This window comes from Acanthochromis polyacanthus, chromosome 17, assembly GCF_021347895.1.
Source record: "Acanthochromis polyacanthus isolate Apoly-LR-REF ecotype Palm Island chromosome 17, KAUST_Apoly_ChrSc, whole genome shotgun sequence".
Classification (NCBI taxonomy): domain Eukaryota; kingdom Metazoa; phylum Chordata; class Actinopteri; family Pomacentridae; genus Acanthochromis; species Acanthochromis polyacanthus.
In genome coordinates this window covers 20163444-20189078 of record NC_067129.1, presented here as the reverse complement: position 1 = coordinate 20189078, position 25635 = coordinate 20163444, and the positions used below count along the sequence as shown (strand labels likewise).

Here is a 25635-nt window from a genome sequence, read left to right as displayed (position 1 = left end):
CAAATATAATTTCTATGACCAAATCTACACCAGTAAAATAGATACAATGTGAATAATGCATTTATTAACTAAATAATTCAGTATATCTAAACATGTTAGCTTAGCAACTACTCAAACAAAAGTTGCCTGGTCTTTTGCTAGTGAAGCCCTTTGAATATTATACACTATTGTTCAAAAGTTTGGGGTCACCCAGACAATTTCATGCTTTCCATAAAAATTCACACTTTATTCATGTGCTAACATAACTGCACAAGGGTTTTCTGATCATCAATTAGCCTTTTTGTGTTAGCTAACACAATGTAACATTAGAACACAGGAGTGATGGTTGCTGGAAATGTTCCTCTGTACCCCTATGAAGATGTTCCTTTAAATATCATCTGTTTCCAGCTAGAATAGTCATTTATCACATTAACAATGTCTAGACTGTATTTCTGACTAAATAATATTATCTTCACTGAAAAAAATACTTTTCTTTCAAAAATAAGGACCTTCCTAAGTGCCACTAAACTCTTGAATGGTACTGCATATCAATAATTCAACTCATATTAAGTACCAACATCATCTGTGAAACAATTCTAACAACATATTGTCTTTCCCTCCGCCTTATTTCCACACCAGTCCCTGCCATGATCACATCCTACCCCAACACCACGTTGGCCACGCAGGGTGAGGAGAAGAAGATGAGCTGCACGGCCCACGGTGAGAAACCCATCATGGTGCGCTGGGAGAAAGAGGAACGCATCATCAACCCCGAGACCAGCCGCTACGTGGTTTCTGTCAAGGAGGTGGGCGATGAAGTCATCTCCACCCTGCAGGTAGGAGGCCCTGCTAAGAAGTGTGCCGTTTGAGACTGATGATTGCTCAATAGATGCCGCAGCACATGCAAAATTCCTTTGAGTCCCATTGCAGTCCAAATCCTCCCAAGCATAGAGTGCACCTAAAGAATTCTGTTTACCTTTTCTGTCTTTGCAGATAGACTTGATGCTTTCATTTTGTCAAGCCTCTAAAAATCCTTCCTCGGAAACAGCCTGTTAAGCAAGAATCACTCCTTGTTTGTCCTGTCCATGTTACTTATTTTTGGTTGAGGACATTTAAAGAATCACAAGCCAAAAAGGCGGAAAACCGTTTGTTTACATGATGCTTCCAATCCTGCCAGCACTTCCATGAGAACCTTAATCAAAGTTTTTCTAGATCAGTTATTGTTAATAGACCAATTGAAATCCAACAGAATATTGGCTTTTGCATCAGTTCACTAGTAACATCATCTCACCACTGTGCATACACCAGATCATGCCCACGGTGAGGGAGGACTCTGGCTTCTTCTCCTGCCACGCCATCAACTCCTTTGGTGAAGACAGAGGGATCATACAGCTCACAGTACAAGGTATAGCTGCATCAAACTATACTGCTTAAAGAAAAGAGGACAAATGCTGAGCCTGAACACATCCTTTTAGTGTTAATATCATTTGTTGATCATGGCAATATCTTTTACATCTTGAGTTCAGTAATGCTAAAATAGCAACGTACTGGTCAACTTTGTGCCTTGTAGAGCCCCCGGATCCCCCAGAGGTGGAGATCAGAGAAGTAAAGGACAGAACCATTGCACTGCGTTGGACTATGGGTTTTGATGGCAACAGCCCTATCACAGGCTTTGATATTGAGAGCAAGAACAAATCAGGTACAAGAAAGCTATAGATCTATAACTAGATGGTCGTATTGTTGTTTATCATGCTGGACACTAGTTATTTTGTGTATGACAGGTTCAAATCTGTAAGAGAACCATGTACTTTGGGATGTGAATTATCTCTGCTTAGCCGCAGCACTCTAATTTAATGCAGCCTCTTCTGATGCACTTAGCTGGATTTGTCTTTTCCCCTGACTTGGGTAACCCTAATAACCCTTGGCCTCTCCCCTTTAAGCCTCCTGGGATACTGCTCAGAAGACCAAAGATGTCTCACCTCAGCTCAACCAGGCCACCATCATCGACCTACACCCCTCCTCCACCTACAACATCCGCATGTTCGCCAAGAACCTGATTGGCAAGAGTGAGGCCAGCAACGAACTGACCATTACAACTGATGAAGCAGGTAGGAATAAAATGACGGAGCATTGCTTTTTCTTTCTGCACCCGCCCACAGACATATCTGCAGGCTGTGCTGTTTTCTATACAGAACCAAAATATGCATACATTCTATTATCGTATTTTCAAGTACATAAATAATATGCATTGCAGTGACAAGAGTAAATCTCATGTTAAAATTACCTAACGTCTCTGAGTTACAAAAAGAAAGACAATAATCAGCGCTGAATGAAAGACAAGAGGCAAAAGGAGGCAAAGGGCCGACTGAGACAGTTCATTAACAGCCCAGTGACATCAGCTCATTGGCTCTGTTGCATTATTGAACACACGCTGACCCTGCGCTAAAAGCAGAACTTTTCAATTAGCGGCCTCAGTAGTAAATGTCACACTATGGTCAATAGACTGAGGCTGGACCCCTTTTGCAAATTACCCCCCCATGCTTTCATCTCCCCCCTCTGCCAACCCCTGCAGAGTCTTTCTCCTCACCCTCAGCAGCCACCTCTAAACACAACCATCACATTTGTCCACAGGCTTTCCCAGCCTAGTCTGTAACACAGTTGTTTCATGCGAGCAGTTTTGTAAAATGTTGATGATCTGATCTCAGCTCCTGATGGACCACCTCAGGAGGTGCAGCTGGAAGCCCTCTCCTCTCAGAGCATCCGAGTCACATGGAGGGTAAGTAAATCAGACTCTGTGTCCATGAAATTATGCTTTTCAGTTGCTCTTTTTGGGTAGATGCAATTAAGGTTGTCAGAGCGTTGGTAAGTGGCTGTCAGTTAAGTTAGTCAGCTCTGTTGTCTCCTCGACATCGATGCATCTTTCAACCAAACACTTAACCTGCTGCCACTCCTGTGGATCTGCTCGGTAGTGAAGTTGTACTGGTCAGCTCTCAGGTGTTACTTAATGAATTTGAAGCAGGATTTTGAAACGGCATGATTTCTAAGTTTGCTGTTTCTGAATAAATGAAGTGTTAAAAGAACCATGTACATGTTTGCAGCCACATTTGCTGGCATTATTAGTCTTCTTCTCTCTTGTCTGGTAGTATAAATATAACTGTTATGGTATCGTAGACTTTCCAAGATGTGCACATGCATTTTGTTCCTGTTTAAACTTTTGTCTTTCGGAATTATTCAAATTGTGTACAGATCCAGCAAATAGTTTCACACAGGGTACCAAATTGTATTTTAGCATTATGTATACCTCAGGAAGTTCACATTATCTCTCAGCCATGCATCTGAAAATAAGGATTGTGGTAGCCACATTATGTAGTACCTTATTTTTGTTGCCAGTTTTGGTATTTTCAATGTTACTGAGGAAGACAAGTAGTTTGGGGGATTAACATGTTATTCACGTGGAGCATTAGAAAAAGGAAGATGCATGCTGCAGTGCCGAGGTGATGCCATGCACTTCTGCACACCCCTAGCCATGTTGATCAATCTAAATGCATCCATTTTTGGGTGTATTTTGGTGTGTGGAGTGCTTCATGTGTGCGTATGTGGACTTTGAAGGTGTTGTGGGAACAAGAATCAGGCAGAGAGCCCAAATGACATCATTTTCTTGCAAATGCTACTGTCAAATTATTGATTGATTTTTCATTTGATTTTGAATTTTGAAAGTCTTTTGAACATTTCAACATAAAAAGAAAACAACAACAAAAGACAATGAATAACTTGCTCATTAAAGAGTGGGAAGATGTTGAAGCTGATCAAATCCAACCTTCTACTTACACAAATCACTGCAAATCCATTCTTCCTGCTTCTTCAAAATACTACCATTTATAAACAATTATGACAATAAAAATAACAATAATAATAATAATAATAGTGAACATGATTTAGAATAAATATACACCAGTATGTTCATTTACATTTATACAAACAGACAAAAGGAACTAACAATAGCAAAGCACAACAGAAGTAAAAGAAAAGACCCATCTAATAATACACATAAAGAAATAAAGAAAACAAATAATTATAGATGTAAATAACAATGAACAGTCACCTGTGCACACCCAGTGACTGTCACACCCCCACTTCAGCCCTGTATTCTGCGAAAACATTTGTTTTAAAACATTTCATCCATTCATTGGTGTCATCTATAGTATTCTGTCCAAACTCAGGTGTTTAGTAGATACAAGCAAGAAGTGAAAAAAAATCTATGATCTCCATATTCAATCATTGTCTCAAAAAACTTGTGTCATTCCTCTGCCAGGCACCCAAAAAGCACCTCCAGAATGGGGCCATCAGAGGCTACCAGGTGGGCTACAGGGAGTACAGCTCTGGTGGGAACTACCAGTTCAGTGTGATCAGCGTGGAGACCACGGGGGACAATGCAGAAAGCCTGGTGCTCGACAACCTGAAGAAGTTCACCCAGTATGGAGTCGTGGTGCAAGCCAGCAACAGCGCAGGGACGGGGCCATCTTCCACAGAAGTGGCTGCTACAACGCTGGAGGATGGTAAGAAAAGACAGATGAGGCTTAAATATGTTTTAAGCTCAGTAAAATTGTTGTGATGAGCTTGAAATTAAATTATTGTTAAGAAATATGACCATATTACTTGATCTATTTGCTAACACACTTGGATTTTCCAAATACAAACATTTTCAGTGAGATAAACGGCATGGTTTAATGTTCAGAGACATTTGTGAGGATATATCACAACCTAGAGGAGATCAGAGGGTACTGTCTCTGAGAGTCGACTGTTCTCATGATTTGTCTTTTGGTTCTTCCCCCTCAGTGCCCAGTCGTCCTCCAGAGAACGTTCAGGCCACAGCCACATCTCCAGAGGTCATCTCTCTGTCCTGGCTGACCCCTCCCAAAGACGCTTTAAACGGCAACTTGCTGGGCTTCAGAGTCATCTACTGGGCCAACCTGCCTGATGGAGGTACAAACCTTAGTTCATATTAGTGCACATTTTAGAAAAGCAGATAAATTTGAAGTGAATTTGCAAATTTTAAAGCACTATTAAAAGCTGCTTGATTGCATTTCTGACAGAATTTTAAATAAATATACTTAATGAACCCAGACTCCATCATTTTAGGTGATCATTCTGACCACAAAGATCTGTACACTGTTCCAGTAAACTTCTGTAGATTCGATCAAGCAGAGCAATGTTTCGATCTTCATCAGGCATTGAAACCTGAACTTCACAAACACATCCAAACACAACTCTAACAAACACCCAGGTGGTTGTGATGTGCACGATTAAGAGTCCATTATCTGACTGGCATTGCCTTATCAGCCCATGGAAGGGCCACCTTGCACATGGATAGTGTCAAATCAGAAAATGCATTATGCAACATTGTATTCAATTCATTACATCACAGAAATTCAATAGAATGTAGTACATTAGTGGCATACCATACCCAGAAAGAAAACAACCTCTTAAGCTGCTACATATACAAATATAGAAAAAAATAGAAAGCAATTAGACGTTCATTCCAAAGTTTGGGTTCACTTAGAAATGTCATTATTTTTGAAACAAAAGCAGTTGTATTTAATGGTGATAATATTATATTATTCAGAAATGCAGTCTAGACGTTGTTAATGTGGTAAATGACTATTTTATTTGGTTCAGAGGAACATTTCCAGCAATCATCACTCCTGTGTTCTAATGCTACATTGTGTTAGCTAATGGTGTTGAAAGGCTAACTGATGATTGGAAAACACTTCTGAAATTATGTTAGCACATGAATAAGTGTGAGATTTCATGAAATTGTCTGGGTGACCCCAAACCTTTGAACGGTTGTGTACATTAATGTATTGCTCACCTAAAATGGTTTTAAGTCAGCGGAGTTTTCTAACCAGCAGTGCAGTGATTACTTTATTAGATTCAGTGAACTGCTGCAGATCACCACACAGTGGACAGAGTGGACGAGACAAAATAATTCATCCTGTATCCGTATAACTATGTACATTGCCTTAAATCAAATACTTTAAGTGAGCAAGTTTTCGTTTACACTGTAGTTACCCGGGCAGATTTTGAGCATCCGTGGAGCCTCAACTATTGGCCAACAGTCTGCATAATCCTGTGAAAGTCAGACAGCATGGCATTGCGTTGTCACATGCCGGGTTTGTGTCGGCAGGATTGGTTGTGACAGCGTGATTACCTTTGCCCTCTGCACTGTCACATCATGTTGGCGTGCCTATTGAACGTGAATGCTCAGGACCTGACAGCCTGGGCTAGTTTGCATGGTAACAGTGTGTGGATCAGTGGGTGAATGAAAGTTAAGTTCAACTGTTATGATTTGTAAATGGTTTGGCATATGTTGTTATAAATATAACACACACACACACACACACACACACACACACACACACACACGCAGACTAAAACTTAAAATATACTGTGTTCCTTTGCAACAAAGCTGTTTATCTTTCGTACTACGCTATCCCAGACAAGTGCAGCCCATCAGTGGAAGAGAATATAGTCTTCCTTACCAGCAGAGGGAGACACAAACCCTGTCTAACAGCATTGTTGCAGGCTGACTCAGTACCTCAGTGTAGTTTGAATTAGTTGGCTTGGTTTTGCTTTGTGTGGCTATTCAGACAGTAACAGTTCAGGTTTTATTAGAGTTACACTAACAGAAGCCATTATGCTATTGGAATTCAGATAACGCTATTTAAATTTGAGTAAGGAAAGGCCATACTCATGGTTTTTAATGATCAGTTAATCTGCCAGCTCTTTTCTTTGAAATATTGAAATGTTCAAATGCATTCAGCTCGTTTTGTCTGACCGATGGTGTGAAAGGCAAAAGCTCTTTGATTTACCACTCATATGCGATGAAGAAATACAGCAAACCGTCACAGCTTCTACAAATGTTTGCCCTTGTTACATGCATATGTCTCAAACAATTAATTAGTAAACAAAATCAAGTTCCAGAAAATATGTAGCTGAATTAAGCTGCCGAAATCAACAAACCATAACTAAAAATCACCACAGATTTTTGTCTTTCAAAATAGCATGATCTATTCTGCTGCATACAAATGGCATTTTAGATTTTAAAATATTGTTTTTTTTTTAGTATTTTTAGTGGACATCAAGACACTGGATGATGTGTAAAGTGTATTTTAAAATGTATTCCATGCATTTATGCAGCTGATCTTGTGATATAGATATCTGAAAAGCAAAAGCATGGAGAAGAAAAACTTGTGAAGAAGGGATGCAGACAGAGAGCAGCGACACAGTGAGGCATCCATAATTCAGAACCTAACAGCTGAGGGCAGCAGGTTGCCAGTCAAGGCCTGCCACCACAGCAGACCTTGGATGCAGGATTGTTTAAGCTTTGTGATTGAATATGAAATCATATCCAGGGCTGTGCTCTGACACCCTTGGGCCTGACATTTACGCTTTTATTTGTGATCTCCAATGTAATATATTAGTCACATGTTTTGACCAGTGGCAGCCCTGTCATATCACTGGATTGTTTGAAATAGAGAACTGGCAATATGTAAAGCTTTTGAGCTGAAGCGACATTTAGAAATTTGACCGTTTTCACTCACTTTCTCCTCTTCTGTCGTCTCCTGTGTTCTGTCCGTCAGAGCTCGGAGAGATCAGAAATGTGACGACCTCTAAGCCCTCTCTGGAGCTGGATGGACTGGAGAAATACACCAACTACAGCATCCAGGTGCTGGCCTTCACGAGAGCTGGCGATGGAGTTCGCAGTGAACAGATTTACACCCGAACCAAGGAGGACGGTAGGAAGATTAAGTCACCTCTCCAAATAATAAGACACAAGGACAGCTGTCAGATTGCGCTTCTCAAGGCGAGCTTCTGTCACACAAATTGTTTTATAGCCATGCACAGGTTTCTGCTGAAGTGTAAATTTGACTCACTGCTGTCGATCCTCAAGCAATTATAGTGTCTCTCCTCTTTACATCAAATATCATTTTTCTAAAGCCTTAATATTTTACTGTGCTGAAAATGAAGCAGGATCATAAATATGATCCTTATCAAGAGGAGAGCTGTAACTCTGGCATGTAACAGGAAGGCCTGCAGAATATGTCATGTGGCCATCTGTTATCTTGCTGTAAAATCAGTGTAAAAAGAGGCATAAAAATCTTCAGAGAAATAAAATTTGCTTAATATGTGAAATATATCAACTGGATTGTCTTGTGCTTTCAGTTCCTGGTCCTCCGGCGGGTGTGAAGGCAGCAGCTGCGTCCAATTCAGTGGTGTTTGTATCCTGGCTTCCTCCTCTCAAAGTGAACGGCATCATCAGGAAATACACTGTTTTCTGCTCCAACCCACACCCCACGGTAAAAAAAGCAAAGAATACAATAACACCAAACGTTCAGTATTTTTGCCATAATTAAAGCTCCTGTTTAAAATCTACCAACAGCTAAGAATCAGGGCTGCTGTGATTGTTTTTGTCGTAACCTTTGCACTAGAGTTTCAATAGGATAAAATCAAAGGGAAAAGATCAGTGAGCAGTGGCTTTTATCAAACCTAACACACAGTGATAATCAGTATTGTTTTACATCAACAGTGACTAAACATGCAGTGTAAAATGTGTTGCACATAGTGATATCATTCCTGACAGATAAGTCCGCAGCGGTCGATTTATAGTAGGATCTCAGTCATGCTATCTCGCAATGATACAGACGTCTTTGACAAATTCATGGATCCAGACTATAGGATGCATCACTGCCAAATTCTAATCACTTGATCCTTGTGTCATTTCTGACCTCTGAAAATTTCATCCAGATAGCTAGCCTTCATTAGAGTAGTGTTGCTAACAAACAGACAGAAAGACGGACAAACGTACACCTATTGTCACATAACTCCATCGTGTTCCTTGGCGGAGTAACAATCAATTTGTATTTCCCCTCAGCTCTGCAGCACTTTTCAGTGTCATTTAGGGTTGTGTTTTGGTCTTTCAGTCTTCCACAGTACGGGACTGATTCCCTCTGACAGCTCTCATCCCTTCTGCACCTTCAATTTACTCTCGAAGCAAGCAATTTTGAGACATGTTTTGCCCACTGTGGACTTATATTTTACTGTAATTTAAAGTCTTGCACATCTATAGAAACAGCACAGCCATGACTATAAGTAGAGAGGACTTAAAAAGTGTTTTGTGCAGTATTGCTAAGTTAATGCAATAATTCATTAAAAAAAATAATTTCTTCGACTATTAATTTTATCAAAAGTGATAACAGCTGGACTGAACATGTACAACATTTTTACAAGAGTTCACAGATGTTGCCAAAATAAAAAGATACCTCTACATACTATAGATATTTTTTTGCTCACATTATTATCATTCTTGCAAACTAGGCACTTTTCACACTCTGCACATCACCTTTAGACCGTCCTGAATGTATCTTGAACTTGCTTAAAACTTGCTCCTCTGTGTCCCGTTTTTGAGCCATGCTGTATTTATTGTGCTGATGAAGTATGCTTTTTATTTCTCTCAGTCTCTCTCATTACTTTCCATACATGTATCCTGTCGGCTCTGTGTTAAAACAGCCGTCAGTTTACCTGAAAAGTCCTTGAATTTTTAGCATGTGATTTGTTGGTCTCATCTGAGTCACTAATGGCTTCTCAGTTGTGGGTTGTTGAGCGAATTGTGGAATTTGTTTTCACAAATTAAAACGTAGAATATCACTACAGACATCGTTAACATTAAATCAAGATGTAAAATATGTTTGTTTGATCTGCAGTAAATTAGGATAGTCATGAATATGTTTCCTCCTCCAGGTGAGCAGTGAGTTTGAGGCAGCCCCAGATGTGTTTTTCTACCGCATCCCCAACCTGAGCAGGAACCGGCAGTACAGTATATGGGTGGTGGCTGTCACAGCTGCAGGTCGTGGAAATGCCAGTGAGATTATCACTGTCAAACCCATGGCTGAGGGTAGGTGGAGTTGCTTTGTGTTGCAATTTTGTATTTAGTGTTAACATTGATAAACCACATGATGTCTGAAGTCAGAACCCACAGCCCCTATTAGGACATTCGCATCCCGGCTGAAGTCCAAATGATGGATTTCCTCTCCTTCCCCTTCCACTGTTCAGCTAGCGAGAAACACTGTCACACCGTGGCCTCTGAGCCTGTAGCTCAGTGAACAAAAGGGTTAGAGAGTAGACAAAATGAAAAATGCTTCCAAACTTGAGTGATGAAGGATTTATGTTCATTAGATAGTGCTAAGCTAAGAAAAAACAGAATCAGATTTATTTAAATATTTCTTCAGTCGGTTGATGATGAAGCATGTCCCTACTTTTGCAGCTCCAGCTCGGATCCTGACTTTCAACCGTACAGTAACAACCCCCTGGATGAGGGACATTGTGCTGCCATGTAAGGCAGTGGGTGATCCATCCCCAACCATCAAATGGCTAAAAGAAATGTGAGTAAAGTACAAAAACACAATCGATATTGTAGTAGATAAATAAATATGAAAATCATCTCCTCAAAGTATTGTGTGATGCTGAAACAGAAAGCTAACTGCTAGCATGTCTGTGTTTCAGCAACGGAACCCCAGCTCCTGTTGTGATTGACAGCCGACGCAGTGTCCACGGTAACGGCAGCCTTGTTATCCGTACAGTAAAAGCAGAGGATTCTGGGAACTATACATGTGTGGCCAGTAACAGCTTTGGGTCAGACAAGATCGTCCTCAACTTGCAAGTTCAAGGTAGGGATTACACTGTGGGCAAAAGAACTAATAAATGACATGTCTGTTCCAACTGACACTTGTTGGTTTTTTCTGAAATCAATCTGTATCGTTTGAGTCATTTGTTTGTTTTCTTTCCTGCAGTTCCGCCTGACCAGCCTCGCCTCACAGTGACCAAGACAACCACCACCTCAATCACCCTCTCCTGGATCCCTGGAGACAATGGAGGCAGCTCCATTAGAGGTCAGACAAACTCCACCAGGTCATTTCTCTGTGTTTTTTTAAAATGATCTCAGTATGATCGGTTAATTCACATTCATGTCCCCACCTGTGCCACCAGGCTACATTCTGCAGTACTCTGAGGATAACAGTGAGCAGTGGGGTAATTTTGCTATCAGTCCCAGTGAGCGCTCTTATCGGCTAGAGAACCTTAAGTGTGGCACCTGGTACAAGTTCACCCTCACTGCCCAGAATGCAGTGGGCCCCGGACGCATCAGTGAGATCATTGAAGCAAAGACTCATGGAAAAGGTATGAGCAAACAAACTTTCTAGCTTACATAATGTGAATTACTATTTTTAACAGAAGTCACTGCATTGTCAAAGATTGATATTTTTCTCAGTGGCACATTCAAATGTCAGCAATGCACATTTATTGTTTGAAAAAGGTTTTATATTATGAATAATGAACGTAAACTTTCAGAATACAGAATTTGATAACAGTGATGAAAACTTTCCAGAAAAAAAATGGTTATTTTAAACGGATGTTGAAATAAATTCTATTTTCTTCTTGGAAAAACATGATGTTAAAAAAACTGCATCATTTTATAATTGCGTCCCTGTGGTCAACATAATAAACAGGATTATTTTTTTACCTGATGATACAGATTATTAGTCAGTAAGCATCAAACATGCAATGCAGTTTGAGGTTCTCTGAACAAAATGTTAAAACAAGAAAAGCACTCAGAGAGCACAGCATTCCACCAAGGCTGCTCAGTCGTATCATTTCCGTGACACCATGTCGCTATCTCACAATAAAACAGTAATCTTTAACAAATCAGTGGATCCAAACTATAAGCTGCATCACTGCCAAAATCTGATCAAGTGGTCCTTGTGTCATTTCTGACCTTCCCTGAAAATTTCATCTAAATATGTTAGTCTGTTTTTGAGTACTGTTGCGAACAAACAGACAAATGTACGCCGATTTTCACATAACTTAGGCGGAGTAGAAAATTAAATTCCATACTCAATCACTAGTGAGTGACATTAGTTTTTAGTACTAGTATTTTCAGGCAACATTAAGCAAGTGTATGAAAGATTTTATACCTTTTCCATAAATGTGTAAAGAAGACATCTTTATTTTACAGGAAATCGCTCAACTAATTTTATTAGTTTCACCCTCGATAGTTAAAAAGCATTCTTTTATTGTGCAGCTCTATGGAACAACCTTCCTTTAAGCCTGAAACTACTCACATCAGCTCGTGTTTGAAGCATCCTTGAAAAGATAATTCTCAGTCCTTTACAAGCTAATTTACATAATGGAGTGAGTGCAGACCACATGCCATGGAATATACAGTCTGTAATTGTTATTCTATTTGTTTTGTATTGGCTTGTCGTGTTTTAATACTGCTGACTTTTTTTGCTAGCGACTTTGTCTGAATGCTTTAATCATCAAATAAATTCATTCCTTCTCACTATCCTAACACAGAACCTCAGTATTCTAAAGAACAGGAGCTCTTCACGAGCATCAATGCCACTCGAGTCAAGCTCAATCTGAACGGCTGGAACAATGGTGGATGCCCAATCACCTCTTTCACACTGGAGTATCGACCCGTAGACTCGCCCACGTGGACGACAGCACAGCGCACCTCCCTCACTAAGAGCTACATCCTGTACGACCTGCAGGAGGCCACTTGGTATGAGCTGCAGATGAAAGTGTACAACAGCGCCGGCTATGCTGAGAAGAGAGTCAAGTTTGCAACGCTCAGCTATGACGGCAGTGAGTTCACACAGTACCAGGAGACAACATGTTTCCCACTCTTTCTTTCCAGGGAGCAGAGTCACCAAAATATCTGTCTCAGCCCACTGAAACTGGCAGTGTACAGTCCCTGTATGATTCACCGGTTCCTTCAGCGGTGGTGTAATATATGACTGCTCAACAAGTAGGGAATCTGTGATAGAAGACCAAACTTCACTAACTATAGCATACAGAGTCTGGCTAACAGGAGTAGTTTCAGGCCAAAAGAAATAATTCATCTCATAGAGATTGAGGCTTCTTTGATGAACTGGGCAATAAGAAGCACATTTCATTCCAAATCCTGTGGCTGTAGTTGATTTGGGTGGTGCTGTTTACGACACCTGCTTCACAAGCTGTTTACTAGAGAATCCGGCTGAGCATTTAGTTGTGAAGGATGAGGAAATTCACATTGAAGTAGAGCTTGGCAAAAGAGACCCAAGTACGGTATTACTGCCATTTTAGCAAAAGGTCAAGAGCTAATCCTGACAGCAGCTTGGAAGAAACTATTAAACCCTTAAGCTTCAAGCTGCTGATGGTCTTCACTTTTACACAAGATGACGACTGTCAGTCAGTAGCTATCATTCAAGAAGAGAAATCGGTTTTGTGCCATAACATCTTAAAACCAGGGTCGGTTCTGCATTAGTATCTGTAATAACACTGTCACATGACCTCTTCTCAGGTACCATCGCACCTTTGGTGAAGGCACCCAACGTGAGTGAGGACAACTCTGGTGGTGGCGAAGGCCTGAAGATGATGGTGACCATTTCCTGCGTCTTAGTTGGCATTGTTGTGATCTTCATCGGGCTGCTGGTGCTGAGGAGGAGGAGGAGGGAGCAGAGGCTCAAAAGGCTCCGAGGTGAGATGAGACAGGGTGCAGACTCAGTCTGGTTTCTCACATGTGAATCTGTGCTCGCTTCTGTTCTCACAAATGATTTTGCTGTTTGTTTTCCAGATGCAAAAAGCTTAGCTGAGATGCTCATGAGGTAGGTGTTCAAATTCTTTTCTAAGCCTTTATCAATTATCTCCGTAAGTACACAGTACACTCTGAGCAGCATTAATCATGATGAGACTTTCTGACAGTTAACTTCTCTTTTGTTTTCTGTTTTTCAGTAAAAACACACGTCCAGCAGAGCCAATTAACAAACAGCAACAGACACTCCGCATGCACATCGACATCCCCAGAGCTCAGCTTCTCATCGAGGAGAGAGACACCATGGAGACTGTTGGTCAGCACACCACTAGCATTATACTGCTGCTGTACACCATAAGATGCTGCTCATACAGTAAATGAACCTAAATGCTTGTGCTCTGGTGCTGATCTTGTTTTTGTTGTTGTCCTACAGACGACAGGTCTACTGTGTTACTGACTGACAATGACTTTGGTGAGACGCAGAAACAGAAGTCATCCACAGTCACTCACACGGTCCACTACCAGTCTCTCTCCCAGGCCACCGGTCCACTGGTAGATGTGTCTGATGCCAGACCAGGAACCAGTAAGTCCAGTACGGACTCTTTTTTAACTTCATAATACATTAAATGTCTACATGTGGTTTTGTTGTCTCAGCAGTTTGTCATTTTGTTATTTTATATTCTTCCCTCATTGATGAGCCTGTTGCTTTTCTCTGCTGTTTGCATGTTTTGGAAATTGTATAGAATAAAGTTAAGGCTGCAAATCAGTTCAGGCGTTTCAACTCAACAGACAACCTTTGCATTCACAAATTGTTCCACTCTCATTTACTTGCACATCCAACACATCGTTGTTAAGGAGGTGTTATCGTCACTCTCCACTCCCTGCTGTTCTGAATTCAATGAGGTGGTTTTTGGAGGCCAGTTATCAGCCCAAAAATTCCACTCCTCTATCAATTCTTTCTGAAGCAAAAACCTTTTTTTATGACACATTGAAATCCCTCACTTCTGGTTGTCACTTGCTGTTCAGTTTAGGTTTAGGCACCAAAACTGATAGCTTTAGGAAAATATCACTTTTTGATTGACACTTTCACAACGATAACTTCTTTGAAGCTTAGTTAGCTTTAGGCACCAAAATTATGTAGTAAGGTTTTATGAAAAATAGCATAGTTTTGGTTAAAATATGAACCTTTAACATGTTGAAAGCCTCTCCCTTTTCTAGGTTAGCAGAGTCACCCACCTCATCTAATATATGACTGGTTGGCTAAAAAGAAATGTCAGTAAAGCAATAAAATAAGCAGCAAATATGCTGTATTTTGATTAGAAACATATTTGTGATACGCGACCAACGAATGTAATCTGGTGGAAAATAAATGTCCCTCGAAACACGTATTTCTGAATGTAGCTCACTTGTACAGGGACATAATTTTTGGGAGATAAGATTGTTAATTATCAGCATTGTAGAGATTTCACATTTACATTAACTCTGTTCTACAAGTTGGCTGTACTGCGGCTTTCAGCTGATAAAACAGCTTATTGTTCATATACAGGATTTAATTACACTACCAGTCAAAAGTTTGGACATTCATTTGAATGAGAAAGTGTGTCTGAACTTTTGACTGGTAGCGTGCCAACAAGTCTTTTGAGTGCACCAATTACTAACAGACTATAATGCAACACAAGAACGAGTGCATGTCTGTAAAATGGACTGACTTTCTGTAGTCTCTGGCACTGGTTGGGTATGCCCAACTAGGTTATGATTTGGGTTCCTTTAGGTTGACAAACGTTACAGACAAAAGCTAAAAAACATACTTGTGGAACAAGGCATTATATTCACTGTTCATTACAAACTCAACAACACTGTCTATTTACACCACTAATTACCCGACATCCCTTTGTATACTCCACGTCTGTGATCCTGTAGGGAGGAAGTAATGGAGACTTTGTCATCCTTACCTACATTAATATTGTTGCCATGACCATTTCATTTATCCAGTCCTTTCTATGACCTGCATAAATATGCTGCATTATCCTGTTCTTCCTCAGACCCTACTGCCCGCCGCACAGCCAAAGCCGGCCCTGCTGCTCGCAACCGCTATGCCAGCCAATGGACCCTGAACCGCCCCCACCCTCCTGTCTCCTCACACACACTCAGCACTGACTGGAGGCTGCCCACACCCAGAGTGGCGGGCTCTGTTGACAAGGAAAGCGACAGCTACAGCGTCAGCCCATCTCAGGACACAGGTAAAGAACAATCAGCTGCTATAACTCGTAACAGTGTAACACAACTCTGTGTTTCTAACAACAAATCAGTATCAGCTGTCTGACTAAGATTACATCCCATTAATTCTACTGCTAACTTTTGACACTAATCCCTCCACTAACTCCAAACCATGTCCAGACCGTGCACGAAGCAGCATGGTGTCAACAGAGAGCGCCTCCTCCACCTACGAGGAGCTCGCCAGAGCCTACGAGCACGCCAAAATGGAGGAGCAGCTGCGCCACGCCAAATTCACCATCACCGAATGCTTCATCTCTGACACTTCCTCAGAGCAGATGACAGCAGGCACCAACGACTACACCGACAGCCTGACCTCCAGCACACCATCCGAATCAGGCATCTGCCGATTCACTGCTTCCCCGCCCAAGCCTCAGGATGTCAGCCGGGTCATGAACATGGCCGTGCCAAAGGCCCACAGACCGGGTGAGGCCATGCTGTCCAGAAGCCACAGCTCTGTCTGCCCGAAAGCTGAAAGGGTTATTACAAGTGGGCTCACTGAATATTTACTAAACTTTATCCACCAATCTGTTACTGACGTCCCATATTAACACTAACAGTGAATCCAAATGAACTGTTGCAAACTGAATGAATAAATTCTTAATGTTACTTTACCTCCTCACGTAGATGAATTCTACACCACAATGAGACTTCACAGAGACACTATCAGCTCTAAAATATCCTCAGATATACTGTAGAATCCAACAGTAGCCACAGTGATTGTAGTAGTTTCAGAATTTTACTTTGAGAGTATTACAAAGTAAAATCTTGGCTGTCTTCACAATCATTTTGTAAGGTGCTGCAGACAGACAGTGATGGTAAAATTTTATTTTTAAATTAGGTGAGGTCAGCAAGGACACAGGAATTCAGCGTGTCTGTGTGATCAGAGTAAAAAAAAATGATTTAGTTTATTGCTTTGATCATCTGACAGAGATGCTTTTATCACCTGCAACGGGCATAAAAGGTACATCAAATTGTACAACTCTGCACTCAGTGGGAGGGGGAGGGGTATGTTGACACTGTTGGTATAGTGCATTATAATGCCCAGCAGGATATGTGGAATGGCAAGGGAGAGTTGCAGTAACACATATCGCTAACTTTTTAATTCATACTTTTAATTTTGTTTTCTATTTATATATTGATTTTTGATTGTTCTTATCTCTGCACTAAATTTTAATTTATTTCGGGTGTTCTTCTTTCTGTATTTTATCCTGTACTGCTTGTGCTATGTTGTTACTGGAACTATAATTTCCCTCAGGAACTTTCCAAAGGGATCAATAAAGTTATATCTATCTGTCTATCAGAAAAAAGGTGGGCCAAAGAAAGAAAGCAACACATGCATTCAGCTCCAGGAGCAGCGTTTTTTACAGAACCAAAGCGCTTTGGTGCTAATAGCATTGATGCATTATGTAATTAGGATTTTAGATGAAAACAAGTAGACTATTAGTGTTATCATCACAATCAAATCATCAAAATGAACAATTACTCATGTTACTGTTCATGTGATAAACAGTTACTCATCTAAGATTAAAAAAATATACAGCCAACTAAAAGCTTGTACACTGAAACAGATACCGTGTGTAAAGGATTAGCATTGTTAGAGTCAGATGTGACATTAACTTTACATTTAAGTGGTAATCTTACTTTCAAGACCGAGACCTATTCATGGACGAATGGCAATCAACTGAAAATAAAATCTACATCATATAACTTAAGCTTAAAATGTGTTAATCTTGAACTTTGGCTCACCATCTGCTGAAATCTGTTTAAATGTACGATATAAATAACGTTCACTTGAACATTACTCATGCAGTTAGTGCTGCTGTTTTACAGATTTTGTAAGTTTTACTTTTCTTTTTTTTCATACTTGCCTGCCATGTCTGTCCAGGGGGTAGAACATCATAAATTGTGCACCAATTTCACTCAGTCTAATCGTAATCACCTTTAATATCTGATCGACAGGTGAAACAGTGGAAACAGAGGAGCACAGTGTGGAACAGATGACACCCTTAATAAAACAAATATAGATAAAATCAGACCTACACTACCGTTCAATAGTTTGGGGTCACTTAGAAATCTCCTTATTTTTGAAAGAAAAGCAGTTTAAACAATAAATAAATCAGAAACACATGTTAATGTGGTAAATGATTAGCCTAGCCGCGCTAGACAACCCACGGCAACGAATTTAATTCTCTGCCAGGGTGGGTCTAGTTACCCTCGGTAAGCCTTGAGGTTGGATGCTCCTAAAACTGGCCGGACGAATCACCATGAAGTGTAGAGTCAGAAAGTGGGCGTAACTAAGTGACGACAGAGGCGCGACGATTCTGACAGAAACAACCGGAAACAACTAGCCTAGCCGTGCTAGACAACCCACGGCAACGAATTTAATTCTCTGCCAGGGTCAACAAGAAAAATGACAACAGTCGTTGAGCTCCATTAGCAAGGACTCTGAATAATCTTTCTGTTAACATGTCTGTAATATACTTGAGCTTCACCCATTGACTGTATAAATAAGGCTTCACTGAACTACCGCATCCTCTGATTTCTGACAACTACGTCAGCCTATCCGTTGCGCTGACTGGTTGTATACCTACCCAATTGCTGCAGAGTGATTTGAAAGACAACCTTTTAGCCTGCCTCTCTCCCTGTCGAGAGTTCCTAGACCTTTGTGTCTTCAGACCTGGGTCTAGCGCGGCTTGGCTAGTAAATGATTGTTCTAGCTAAAAATGGCTGATTTTTAATGGAATATCTACATGGGATACAGAGGAACATTTCCAGCAACCATCACTCCTGTGTTCTAATGCTACATTGTGTTACCTGATGCTGTTGAAAGGCTTTAATGATTAGAAAACCTTTGTGCAGTTATATTAGCACATGCATAAAAGTGTGAGTTTTCATGGAAAACATGAAATAGCCCCCAAACTTTTGAACTGTATTGTGTGTTCATGAAGTGAGTATTCTAGTGCATGCTTGGAGGTTCCAAACACATGCACCTCATGCAGCTGTAATCTCGTAATGATCACTTATGGTTTTTCTACTTATTTGGTTCATTTTGAAAAGAACACTGTTATCCCACATAACTTAGTCCAACATCAACAAATCCATCCTCAAGCTGCATCCAAAATAATAATAAAGCTAATTCGCTTAATCAGGATTATTTTAGCGTGACAATAGCAAGTTATCCTCAGCTGGTTCAGCCACAGGAGTGTCAGCTTGTGTTTCCTTTTTTTACTAACCATTCTGTCGTCCTGCAGGGGGCGAGTTGGTTCACCTTCCTCCGTACCTGCGCATGGACTTCCTGTTAAACCGAGGCATGTCCTGCTCAGGGTCATCCAGGGGGACAGCAAGTGGGGAGAGGGCGGCCATGGGTCAGGCCTGTCTCGAGCCCCAGAAGAGTCGCTCACTGAAGCGGCCCTCTCGCATGGCGCCTCCAACGCCCACAGAGGCCCCTCAGGCCAGCAGGGACCCAGTGGCCCAGTGGCAGCCCGGCTCTGCAGCCACACTCCCCCACAGAGAGGGCTCAGAGCTGGCCCAGGCCGCCAAGCTCAGCACCTCCCAGGAGTCCCTGCTGGACTCGCGAGGACATCTCAAACAGAGCAGCAACCCCTACGCAAAGTCCTACACGCTGGTATAACAGCAGGGGCACCTAGGGCGGGACTAGAACTCACTCTAACACTGGACTTAACACTCAAGTGCAGTAAACTGACTTTCACCACGCAGTTCTGTATATACGTCCCCTCCCTCCAAGGATGGGGTCACTTTTACTAATCTCCTTTTATTTATTTTAGAGCTTTCTTTTACCTCTTGTTTGTATTTCTTTTTTTTGTTTATTTGTTTGTTTCACTTGAGAAAAAATTCACTCATCAGAAACAACTCCACCGGAGCTTTGCCAAACTAATTGAGTAATGAGGGAGCATTATTTATTCTTGTTAATTCTTTATAATTAATCAGTAATTATTAATTGTTAGTTGTCAGCTATTAATGATCATTAATTATTGATTACCAAATGATCTATTATCACCATCGCTACAATGTTTTCATAAGAACCCGGACATCTTTTTTTTATTATTTCTGGAGTGGAAGATGACGATTTGGAGTCATTTTTTTCCTATGGAATATCCTTCTGAAAAACACTGAATGAAACTTGGGAGAAATCTTGGAATGAAAGCAATTGACACCAGTCCAAACTTTTCAGCTGCTCTCAAATTGTTACTTTTTTTGAAGAAAAAAAAAATCTATTTCCTATGGATGCATGGGGACTGACCAATTAAAAGACAATGAGGATTACGATCGTGGCTGGACAACCCAGTCGAGCATTTTGTCACACTATGAAATGATCCAATGTGAAGATTTATTATTCTTATTACTATAAATATATATATAAAAAGAGAAATCACTTTTATTTGTGGATATTACAGGGAAGAATTGATTTGGTTAATAAAGTCCTTAGTCATGTTTGCACATATCTCGTTTTAATTAGGAAATGGAGTCTCTGTTGATCTTTCTCTGTGTCCCATTCTCTGATGGTGCAATATGAAAAAAGATATGAAAAGTATATGAAAACTATTGCTCTATACTGTACTGTAATGATGAAAAATAACTATGTTGTGAGTATAATTACAGGGCGGGACACACTCCAGCTCATGTATTCAGGTGTAGTTTACCACTGCTTGTTTGCCAGGGTGGTAAATGATGTTAGCTAGAACAGGGAGGGTTTAGAGAACTAATGGTTTGCACTTCACAACAGCCCGACTCAAGTGTGTCCAGATAGATCCCCCTACTCTCAGTGCACTAGGTAGAGTCTTCAGGGCTCTCACTCTCCTCAGTAGATTTACTGTTGCTGCATTGCAGTGATGCTCCTCTACAGGGAAATAAAAAAAAGAACGTGAGACAATCCAGCAGAATCCCCCCCTTCAAACCAAACCTATAATGTCTATGGGAAATATCAGAAAAAAATGTGGATATACGTAAGAAGCTGTTTTTTTGTTCCTGTCTGCCCTGGCCCATTTCTGTTCTTTCTGTTTCTTTGAGTTAGCCTGAAGGGAGAAGAGTTTGATCCAAAATGCTGTGAGGTCATAATGTCAGTTTCTATGATTAGTTTCTATGATTAACTGTCTTCATTATGATTATACATTTTAACAAAAAAAAATGTCACTTTTTATTTTTAACTTGAGTGTTCACCATGGTGGCACTGGAATAAAGAGAAACTAACACAAAGGTTCCAATTTGATTAATAAAATGGCTGTTCCCCAAAGTGTCCCGCGCAGGTTTGGCATGAGTGTCTGATGGTGGTGTGGAGGTAATGCAGCATGGAGGACTGCTCACTGGGTGGCTGGCTGATGATTCTCAGTAGGAGACGCCATATCTTCATCATGTTTTTTGTCATGACAGCCATGAGGGATGACCGCAGCGTCTCAGCAATGACTGACCTTGTTATTGTACTGTTGGCCTGCAGGTGGCAGTGCTGTGTTGCTCAAAAGTCTACCTTTCTCCATTCCCTTTCAACTCAAGTCTTTGCTGTGAACACCAGCCTGCAGTGTGAGGAGTGCATCTCTGAGAGCGAAATTTATATATGATATAAACATCCTAAAGTGAGCAAAAGAACAACCTTAATCGTTTTTCAAATCTTTCATTGTGATGCAGATGTTTTCTCCTCCTCAGTTCATGTTGAGATTAACCTCAGTGCTCCTCATCCAGCAAATGCAGGGGACTGAAATGACTGAAAAGCTGAGCCTGTCCTGGATTATAGACAGCATTTCTCAGAATGCAAGCTCAACAGCAAACATCCTGCAACTTGAAAAAGTAACATATGTTCAAATTGCAAAACAAGATAAGAAACCTGTTTAGCTACTAAGAGAGCTTCGAAAGTCCAGAATGCAATGCAGCTAGAGACACGAGTACTACCAGCAAAAACAGTATAGTTCAAGTAGTATTGCTTATACTTTAGTCATGCTAAGGTCCATCTGCTGTCTTTAAATCATCAACCAATATCGGTATCTGTACATAATGACTACGTGCATAACAGATGCCTCTGTTCAACACAAGGTCATTTTGTTTGTGGGTACAGGTATATTAATGTCCCCATTCTATAGTACCATGATTTCTGCCACATGTTTTTTCAAGATTTCTTCCGTCGGAAATGATACAATGACTGAGCAGCCTTGGTAGAGTACTATGCTCTCTGAGCGCTTTTCCTGTTTATATAGCACCAGTTCACAACATTTTAGCCTCAAGGCATTTTACACAGTAAGGTGAAGACCAACCAAAATTATAAAGAGAAGCCAAACAAATTCAAAGCTCTTTGGTGAAAGTGTTTCTAATGTAAGTTATGTTAGCTGCACTGACATTTTGGGTCTGTCACCAAACTCGCACTTAAAGTATTAGAGTGCTGTGCCAAAAATGCCAAATGGCTGTTCAGACTGTAAGACCTTTATCAGAGCTCAGTGAGACGTGTTAGTAATGAGGGCATCCTGCATCTAATTGTGACTGAAGTACAGGGTGACACAAAAAAATGGGAACTTTTTAACAAACCAATAAAACCAAGAGTGATGGAAGAAAAATATTTTATTCATAGTAATTGAAACCTTAAAACATGCCATTTAAGAAACAATGATGGAATTTTCATTTTTTAAAAATTACTTACTGTTGAGATTCCTCATTGACCGTTGCAACATCTCAGCTGGGATACTGTGAATTTCATCCTGAATTCTCTGTTTTAACTCATCCAGAGTTCTTGGTCGAGTCGTGTACACTTTACTCTTGAGATAGCTCCAGGTACCGGTAGATTTCAAGAATGCATTCATATTGCATTCATTGCATGTTCTCCCTGTGCATGCGTGGGTTTTCTCCGGGCACTCCGGCTTCCTCCCACAGTCCAAAAATATGCTGAGGCTGATTGATAACTCTAAATTGCCCGTAGGTGTGAATGTGAGAGTGATTGTCTGTCTGTATATGTAGCCCTACGACAGACTGTGTGTCCAAGGTGTCCCCTGCCTTTTCCCGAGTCAGCTGGGATAGACTCCAGCACTCCCAGCGACCCTAGTGAGGATGATGCGGTGTATAGAGAATGGATGGATTTGTACAGGAGGACGCCATCTACAGGAAGTAATTTTTAAAAAATGAAAATTCCATAATTGTTTCTTAAATGGCATGTTTTAAGGTTTCAATTACTATGATTAAAATATTTTTCTGCCATCACTCTTGGTTTTATTCGCTTGTTAAAAAGTTCCCATTTTTTTTTGTGTCACCCTGTATTTACACTACTGTTCAAAAAATTGGGGTCACTTAGAAATGTCTTTATTGTTGAAAGAAAAGCATTTTTTTTCCAATAAAGATAGCATTAAATGAATCAGAAATACAGACTCTAGACAATGCTATTGTGGTAAATGACTATTCTAGCTGGAAACGACTTATTTTTAATGGAATCTCTCCATAGGGGTACAGAGGAACATTTCCAGCAACCATCACTCCTGTGTTCTAATGCTACATTGTGTTAGCTAATGGTGTTGAAAGGCTCATTTATGATTAGAAAACCCTTGTGCAGTTATGTTAGCACATCAATAAAAGTGAGTTTTCATTGGAAAACATGAAATTGCCGGGGTGACCCCAAACTTTTGAACAGTAGTGTAGATGTAGAAGAAAGTAGCATTATTTGTTGTATACAGCTGGTATAAATTTATATTGTGTCAGGTAAACAGAGCTCTGAACACCTCAGGTTGGTTTGATTAATAATTCAGTATGAAGTAGATCAGTGCTTCAGGCTGATTTTAGTGCTGCAGAGCTGTAAAAAAAAAACCTCATCATATCCAGGGTTATTGGATTATTTGATTTTATGGTTCAGCGATTATTTTGTCTGAATTCAGCACCATCAAAATGCATTGTTTTTAACAGCTGCTGCTGCTGTGTTTTTCCAAAACACTTGTGTGAACAGCTGAGTCACCTACAGGATTTAACTGACGGGGAGCATATCAGTCAAAGATGACAGTAACATTGAAAACCAGTTTAAAGCTGTTGTCTGCAACTCTGAAGAAAGGTTGTTGGTCTGATTTTTAGATAGTATATTTAGATAGTTAGCATGAGACTCCCTCTGCAACCTTTCCTCCTGACCTGTTCACAAGTTCTGGAAAAGGCTCGTATGAATCAGTCAAAGCCAATTTGTTTGTTTCCCATTGACAGAGTTGGGAACACAAGATTTGTTTTTCAACACACATATAGAACAGACAGCTAGTCCTTCCACAGTTCAAAAACATACTGAAGTACTTTGCCTCTCAACCCAATGTCAGCTTGGTTAGGCTCCAGCCCACAGGATAGCCGATGGATGGATAAATGTATTTATTAGAATCCCATACTATACTCCGCCTTGAAATGTACTTTATGACTTAGCTGTCTAAAGGTAGTCTGGGAAATGTAGGCAACAGACAGAGCAAGGCAAATAAAAGTTTGTACACCCTGCAAGTGACTAAAAGCCATTTATTACAGAATGTGCTGAAGATGACAAAATCCATCAGTTTAAACGTCCTTTAATGAAGTCATGAAGTGTAAATTTAAATGTCACCGCTTCTACAAATGGCTCATCAAGACTCCTTCGAAATCTGAGCACAGGTGTTAAGAGTGCAGTAATAGAATTTTGAGTATTATAAAGAATCTCTCTAAAGCAGTTTATTAATTGAAACCTGCCATCCTGAAGCTTCTGCCTGAGCCTCACATGTCTCGGCTGCTAAATTACTTCCACGGTTTTATATCAGGAGACGGGGGTTTAGCAGGAAGGCGTATTACTCAGCATGACAACTGTATCTGCCATCCACCTCTGAAGTCCACAACAAATTAAGTGTGCTGACAGAGATTTACTTGCCGCCACACTTGGCAGTTAATAACAGCTGTCATAAATAAGGTTCAGGCTGCACTAAATTCTTGCCTCTGATCAGCCTGAGAAATATGAAGCGTGTCCTCTGCAGCGCTGAGAAAATGATTCTGAAAATGTAAAGTAATAAACATGGATGCATGTCCTAGTGCAGAACTGGAGCAATGAGCACTGCACCTTCCACAGACAGATGGCAGTGTTTATGATGTCACTTATTAAGACATCAAGGTATTTACACTCCTCATAAACTAATTTAATGAGTTACAAACCAAACGATTTATCTGGCAATTGGATTTTCCATTCTGAAACGGGTATTGAACAACAAAAAACAAGTGGTTATTTGATTTTCGTTTTAAAATACAAAAACTATTATTGAAATACAAGGCGTTTTCATTTTTATGATCAAAAGGGGATATACAAAATTTTAAAAGTGCTTTGATTTTCATTTTATATTTAGAATAACAAAAATAATCAGTAACAGACTGAAAAAGGCCCGTTTTTTTCATTTTCTGAGACCGGAAGTGGTCATCAGCACGTGTGGAGCCAAATGACAACAAGATTCTCAGAGGGCGGAGCCAGAGAACAGTGATTGGTCAGACCATAGATATATATAGAAGACAGCGCCCTAGCATATCTAGTCTTCTGTCTATATCTATGGTCGGGACGTCTGGTGGCATCTCTAGCTGCTGTTGACCTTGTATTTGGAGTAAAACACGATAAGAAGACAAATGCTTCTAACCAGAGGCGTTGTTTTGTTGTACGTTAAGTCAGCGACTTGTGAAGAGTTGTGTTTTGTCGTGTTTGAGCAGTTGGTCCGGACTCCTTAGCTAGCTAAGCGGCTAAGTTAGCTAGCGGGCTAATTAATGCAGGTGGCTAAGTTAGCTAGCGGGCTAAT

The 25635-nt window shown here is 40.5% G+C and overlaps 1 protein-coding gene across 3 annotated transcripts in view; it reads left to right on the top strand.

Moving 5' to 3' along the window:
* The window catches only part of dscama (Down syndrome cell adhesion molecule a), a 103201-nt gene extending 82067 nt beyond the window's left edge, over nucleotides 1-21134 (top strand). The window contains exons 12-33 of one of the 3 annotated variants that reach the window (XM_022193300.2): nucleotides 619-815; nucleotides 1288-1384; nucleotides 1550-1678; nucleotides 1920-2087; nucleotides 2685-2755; nucleotides 4292-4535; nucleotides 4816-4962; nucleotides 7620-7775; nucleotides 8203-8336; nucleotides 9778-9931; nucleotides 10301-10418; nucleotides 10540-10703; nucleotides 10827-10925; nucleotides 11023-11211; nucleotides 12388-12678; nucleotides 13376-13552; nucleotides 13649-13679; nucleotides 13807-13922; nucleotides 14040-14189; nucleotides 15649-15846; nucleotides 16004-16306; nucleotides 19135-21134. In XM_022193300.2, the coding sequence (XP_022048992.1) occupies nucleotides 619-815; nucleotides 1288-1384; nucleotides 1550-1678; nucleotides 1920-2087; nucleotides 2685-2755; nucleotides 4292-4535; nucleotides 4816-4962; nucleotides 7620-7775; nucleotides 8203-8336; nucleotides 9778-9931; nucleotides 10301-10418; nucleotides 10540-10703; nucleotides 10827-10925; nucleotides 11023-11211; nucleotides 12388-12678; nucleotides 13376-13552; nucleotides 13649-13679; nucleotides 13807-13922; nucleotides 14040-14189; nucleotides 15649-15846; nucleotides 16004-16306; nucleotides 19135-19514 (3713 nt within the window). In that variant the 3' untranslated portion in view covers nucleotides 19515-21134. Of the gene's footprint in view, nucleotides 1-618; nucleotides 816-1287; nucleotides 1385-1549; nucleotides 1679-1919; nucleotides 2088-2684; nucleotides 2756-4291; nucleotides 4536-4815; nucleotides 4963-7619; nucleotides 7776-8202; nucleotides 8337-9777; nucleotides 9932-10300; nucleotides 10419-10539; nucleotides 10704-10826; nucleotides 10926-11022; nucleotides 11212-12387; nucleotides 12679-13375; nucleotides 13553-13648; nucleotides 13680-13806; nucleotides 13923-14039; nucleotides 14199-15648; nucleotides 15847-16003; nucleotides 16307-19134 lie in introns of all 3 variants that reach the window. The other 2 variants (XM_022193299.2, XM_022193301.2) reach the window with 2 other exon arrangements.
* The last annotated feature ends 4501 nt before the right edge of the window (nucleotides 21135-25635 follow it).